Raw genomic sequence first — 6,119 nt, forward strand, 5'->3', positions numbered from 1 at the left:
GGGCTATGGGCCAGCTCCAGCCTCAAAGGCAAGATGGTTCTAAATATTGGTTGCAGGGGAGCAACAGCAGAAAACAGCATGCCCTCACCCCTCACCAGGAGAGCTGGTCTTGTGGTAGCAAGCATGACTTGTCCCCTTAGCTAAGCAGGGTCCACCCTGGTTTGCATTTGAATGGGAGACTTGATGTGTGAGCACTGCAAGAGATTTCCCTCAGGGGATGGAGATGCTCTGGGAAGAGCAGAAGGTTCCAAGTTCCCTCCCTGGCAGCATCTCCAAGATAGGGGTGAGAGAGATTCCTGCCTGCAACCTTGGAGAAGCCGCTGCCAATCTGTGAAGACAATACTGAGCTAGATAGACCAATGGTCTGACTCAGTAGATGGCAGCTTCCTATGTTCCTCTTGCCTGTGGGCTTCTCAGAGGCATCTGGTGGGTCAGTGTGGGAAACAGGATCCTGGACTAGAGAGGCCTTGGGCCTGATCCAGCCGGGCTGTTCTTATGACCCACCAAACACACGGCTTAATTTTGTCCTCTCCCTCTCCCAGGCGGAACTCCATGCTGATGTCCAACAGCCTGGCTTTCCTGGCCTCTGTGCTGATGGGTTTCTCCAAGATGGCCGGCTCCTTCGAGATGCTCGTCCTCGGCCGCTTCGTCATCGGGGTGTATTCTGGCCTCACCACGGGCTTTGTGCCCATGTACGTGGGGGAGGTGTCGCCCACGGCTCTTCGTGGGGCTCTGGGGACCCTTCACCAGCTGGGAATTGTCTTGGGCATCCTTATCGCCCAGGTGAGTTGTCGTCCGTCTGGGGACTGGAAAGGCCGAGCCTGTCACGGGTGTCTTGGTGCCCCCACTTCAAATGACTGCATAGCTGAAACGTGCCTCCGTTTTGTAATGAGCCCAGATCTGGGACACCCCCACCCCACCCCCCACAACTGGAGGATGAGGCAGACAGTTCAGGGGCAAGGCAGGATGGGAGAGGTTTCCAAAGACCATCAGGTTGAGGTTGCCATCAAAGACCAGCAGAAAAAACAACTGCATAGCAGGTTCCTGCCCTGAGCAGAGGGTTGGTCTAGAACAGGGTTTCTTAACCTTGGGCCCCCAGATGTTGTTGGAGTACAACTCCCATCATCCCCAGACATGGCCTTTGTGGCTGAGGATGATAGGAGTTGTACTCCAACAACATCTGGGGGCCCAAGGTTAAGAAACCCTGGCTAGGAACAGGGATTCTCAACGTTGGGTACCCAGATGGTATTGGACTTCAGCTCCCATAATCCCCAGCCCCAGTGGCCTTTGGTTGGGGATTATGGGAGTTGAAGTCTAATAACATTTGGGGACCCAAACATTGAGAATCCCTCATCTAGAAAACCTCTGTGGTCCCTTCCAACGCTGACATTCTGTGATTCTAAGACCCTATGATTCGGACCCCAGGGCAACGCCAAGGCAAGCAAGCACTCTGCCTTCAGGGTTGGAGTTGGTCCTGGCACCGTATTGAACCCTACGTTCCAAGGATGGGTTTCCTTGGTGGGCGCCAGGACCCCAGGGCTCCTCCAAGGGTGTGACTGCTGGAGGGGCAAAGAGATCAAACTGCTCCAGGTCTGGAAGTTCTAAGGGGCTTTCATGGGGGTGGATGGTCTCAGCTGGGGTGTGGTCATCCTCTGCCCCCTCTGGGTTGTCGTCCAGGTGGGCCCTGACTCTTGGCAGCTGCGATAAAAGCCAGGAGTCCCCTCCAAGTATCGACTGGAGCAACATCCTCTGACTGTACCATCCCCAGCTCCCTCTGAGCTCTCCGGGGTCCTGACCTCCTGCTCCTTGGCGTTGTCCAAGGCCTGTGTCCGTCCCAGATCCCTGGCTTAGCCAGGAGCAGGATACCCTTTCAGTTCAGAAAAGCTGGCCTCAGCTGTCCGATGTTTGGGGAACGCGGCGTTAGCATGCTGCAGAAGTCTCCCAGGGATAGGCGTGGTGATGCTTGGCGTTGGCTCCAGTGATTACAGCCAGCTGAGGGCTTCTGGTTTCTACTTTAAAGGTCAAATGGTGCTAGTTTCCACTTGAAATGTTACAGAGGAGAAATAATGAAGTGGGGAAGGATGCAAATGCTTGAGCATGTGCGGGTGTCACAGAATCAAAGAATGTTAGAGCACGAAGGGACCTGGGAGGTCCTCTATAACCCCCTACTTAGGGCAGGAATCTGATGCAGCAACCTGACAGATGGCCATCCAACTACTGTTCTCCTTCCTTTCCTCCTTTTCCTCCCCCTCCCCCCATCCTTCTCCTCCTCATGCTCCTTCCTCCTCCTCTTTTGCTTTCTCCCCATCCTCATGCTGCCTCCTCCCTTTCCTCCCCTCTCCTCCTTCTTCCTTTTCCTCCTCATGCTCCTCCTTCTCCTTCCTTTACTTCTTTTCCTTCCCCTCCCCTCCCCCTCTTCATGCTCCTCCTTCTCCTCTTTTTCTTTCTCCTCCTCCTCATGCTCCTTCCTTTACTTTTTTGCTTCCCTCCTCCTTCTTCTTCTCCTCCTCTTCCTTCTCCTCCTCATGCTTCTTCTCTTTTCTTTCTCCTCCTCCTCCTCCCTTTCCTCACCCCTTCCTCCTCCTCCCTTGCTCCTCGCCACGTGTATCTGCATTTGTGTCTGTGCACTACAGAAGGGCGTTCAAGGGAAGTGTGAGTTCCCAGGGGACTCCCCCCCCCAATATGGTTTCTGTCGTCTTGTGGCAGTCAAATAACGTCCACCTCTCTAGACCTCCTGCTCCCCTGCTCAGCCTGTTTTGCTTGCTCCGCAGGTGTTTGGCATGGACTTGATCATGGGGAGCGAGAGCCTTTGGCCGCTGCTGCTGGGTTTCATTTTCGTCCCGGCCCTGGCGCAGTGCATACTGCTGCCCTTCGCTCCGGAGAGCCCTCGCTTCCTCCTCATCAACCGCAACGAGGAGAACAAAGCCAAGAGTGGTACGCTGAGTTGTGCGCTGCAACCTTTCGCCCAGGTCCCCCTTCCATAGGCCTGCCTACAAGGACAATCGGGCCCATGTATCTGTGGCTTGGTGGTAGAGCTAATGATTTGCTTGCAGAAAGTCCTGGGTTCACTCCCCAATGTCGCCGGTTCAAAAGATCTCATTTATTTATTTGTTTGTTTGTTCAATTTCTATACCGCCCTTCCAAAAATGGCTCGGGGCGGTCTTACATTAAAACCTGCGGGTAAGGCCCGGGAAAGACTGCAGAGAGCCAGTGCCAGTGCTGCACTGGATGATCGGAGAGCTGTGTTGATGACACAGGTACTAGCCAATAGGCAATGCACATAGATCATTTCCATTCACATAGGGGGAAAGCAGCTAACGCTGTATAAAGCAGGTTCCTATGTTCAGATCCATAGGGAAGAAGTCTATCAGTGGAAAATGGCTGCCATAAGTATGTAAAACTTCCATGTACAGAAACAGTATACCCCTGAATACCAGATGTGTGGGGCAAAGAAAGGAGAGTTGTTGCCTTCCTGCCCAGCTTGGCAGCTTCCCTGAATATTATTATGATTTATAGAGCGCCATTTGCATAGATGGCACATCGCCACTAGTGAGAAGACAGCTCCCTGCCCCACGGGGCTCACAATGTAAAAGCGGCACAAGAGAGACAACTGAGGAAGGGGTGGAAAACTGGAGCAAGGCCAAACTGAGGATGGATATGCCATTATTTCATGGTCACGTTGTAGTATGTGAAAAGGACTATCTGGATAGTCACTCCTCAGCAGAGGGGGCCTGGCGGAATAGCCTTCCTCCCGTTATCTTTGACAGAAGCCTCTCTGGCAGCTGGCAATTATTATGCTAAGCACATAATTCTTTCTAGATTGTTAGCAAGAGCCAACGTTTTCTGGCTCAGAAAGCCACATTTCTGACTCCTCTACTTGTGGAGCTGAAGACAAATAGTAGATAGGCAGGAACATAGGAAGCTGCCACATACTGAGTCAGACCATTGGTCTATCTAGCTCAGTATTGTCTTCACAGACTGGCAGCGGCTTCTCCAAGGTTGCAGGCAGGAGCCTCTCTCAGCCCGATCTTGGAGGTGCTGCCAGGGAGGGAACTTGTGACCTTCTGCTCTTCCCAGAGTGGCTCCATCCCTTAAAGGGAATATCTGACAGTGATATATTAGAGTGCTCACACATCAAGTCTCCCATTCATATGCAACCAGGGCAGACCCTGCTTAGCTAAGGGGACAAAGTCATGTTTGCTACCCCAAGACCAGCTCTTCTCCATTAAGAGGAGAGGGTCTCTAATTAAATCTCAGGAGCCAGAGGCGATGTGTGAAGACACAGGTGCTAGCCAATCGGTGCTGTCAATAGATGGTTCTTCCCCACGGAACTGTACTTTGAACATTTGCAGGATGTTTCCCAGAGTTTATCCAGGGAGAGAAAATGATTATACTTAGAACTTAACCATGAGCAAGTGGGCTCCCAGACTCCCCCCCTGCCCTCACCTTATTTATTTATTTATTATTTATTTATTTGATTTATATACCGCCCTTCCAAAATGGCTCAGGGCGGTTTACAATTAAAACCTTGAGGCGCTTCCGGGTCCAGCTTCCATGCCCCCACCTGACTCCCCCGCCCTGCCTTTGCCCCCAGTTCTCAAGAAGCTCCGGGGGACAACCGACGTCAGCAGCGACCTCCAGGAGATGAAGGAGGAGAGCCGGCAGATGATGCGGGAGAAGAAAGTGACCATCTTGGAGCTCTTCCGCTCGCCCATGTACCGCCAGCCCATCATCATCGCGATGGTCCTGCAGCTTTCGCAGCAGCTTTCGGGGATCAACGCGGTACGTGCCGTGCTGCGAAGGAGCTTGTGGGGCTTTCTTGTGGGCTCCAGAGAGGTCTCCTAAAGATGCATTCCTCCGGTGGAATATTGAGCCGACCAGCCTCACCCCCTAAGCCCTGCAGTCTCAGACTGGGTCGCAGCTGCTTGGTGGGGTGGCCAGAGGACAGTTTTGCCAGGGGATGGTTTGGATCGACCCCGAACCGAACACGTTCGATGTCGAACCGGTTTGCACATCCCTAGGGAGATGTGCACTTAAGGATGATGGGTTGGTTTGCTTCTTGCTTCTTTATCATTTTTATATACAAGTGGACCTCATTATCTTCGGGGGTTCCATTCCCGCGTATCAACGCAGACAACGAAACCACGGATGATGAGTCATTGAGTCTATGGGAACGTGGGGGCTAGGCTCCCAGATTTTAAAAACCCACAAAAATGGGCCAAATAAAGTGCCCTACTGTGCTCTGCGGGTCTCCTGGTGGAACACAGGAACATAGGAAGCTGCCATCTACTGAGTCAGACCATTGGTCTATCTAGCTTAGTATTGTCTTCACAGGCTAGCAGCGGCTTCTCCAAGGCTGCAGGCAGGAGTCTCTCTCAGCCCTATCTTGGAGATGCTGCCAGGGAGGGAGCTTGGAACCTTCTGCTCTTCCCAGAGTGGCTCCATCCCCTGAGGGGAATATCTTACAGTGCTCACACATCAGGTCTCCCATTCAGATGCAACCAGGGCAGACCCTGCTTAGCTAAGGGGATAAGTCATATTTGCTACCACAAGACCAGCTCTCCTGACCAGCAATGCCCTCCATGCCCCAAACAGTCCCCCCAATAGTGGATTATTTTTTTAAAATCATTATTCTTTTTGCTGAAATGAGCCACAAAATGGCTCCCACAGACAAAATGGTGGCCAGAAATTACCTCCATGGTAACTTCTGGCCCCCTAGGAAACACGGATACGTGTGTTTTAAGCCTTTTGTATCTGTGGATAATGAAACCGTGTGTCAATTAGACACCCACGATTACATGGAACCACGGATGGAGAATCCACATACAGTGAGGTTCTCCTGTACTGCCTGATACTGTATATGTATCCCTTGGCAGTGAACGTAATTTAAAATACAATAAATAGACAGATTTTTTATTATGGGACTTTCCTGTAGCAGAAGAAAAATGTGACAACCTGCCCTCCCTCACGCATTCTGGACGGGGAAGTGTCTGATTGTGGTTATCACCGGCACATTTGGTGGCGACCCAAAACCGGACCTCTAGGGTTCCCAAACGTAGCCGGAACCTCCCCATCTCTGGCTGTTCTTCAGTAACTCCTGAAAATGCACCTGTTTTATC

The 6,119-nt window shown here is 52.0% G+C and overlaps 1 protein-coding gene across 2 annotated transcripts in view; it reads left to right on the forward strand.

Moving 5' to 3' along the window:
- Window positions 1–6,119, forward strand: part of SLC2A1 (solute carrier family 2 member 1) — a 60,050-nt gene that overhangs the window by 46,290 nt on the left and 7,641 nt on the right. For both annotated transcript variants that reach the window (XM_053280654.1, XM_053280653.1), the window contains exons 4-6: window positions 543–783; window positions 2,772–2,934; window positions 4,595–4,782. In XM_053280654.1, the coding sequence (XP_053136629.1) occupies window positions 543–783; window positions 2,772–2,934; window positions 4,595–4,782 (592 nt within the window). The remainder of the gene's footprint in view (window positions 1–542; window positions 784–2,771; window positions 2,935–4,594; window positions 4,783–6,119) is intronic.

The sequence above is a fragment of the Hemicordylus capensis genome, chromosome 16, assembly GCF_027244095.1.
Source record: "Hemicordylus capensis ecotype Gifberg chromosome 16, rHemCap1.1.pri, whole genome shotgun sequence".
Taxonomy (NCBI): domain Eukaryota; kingdom Metazoa; phylum Chordata; class Lepidosauria; order Squamata; family Cordylidae; genus Hemicordylus; species Hemicordylus capensis.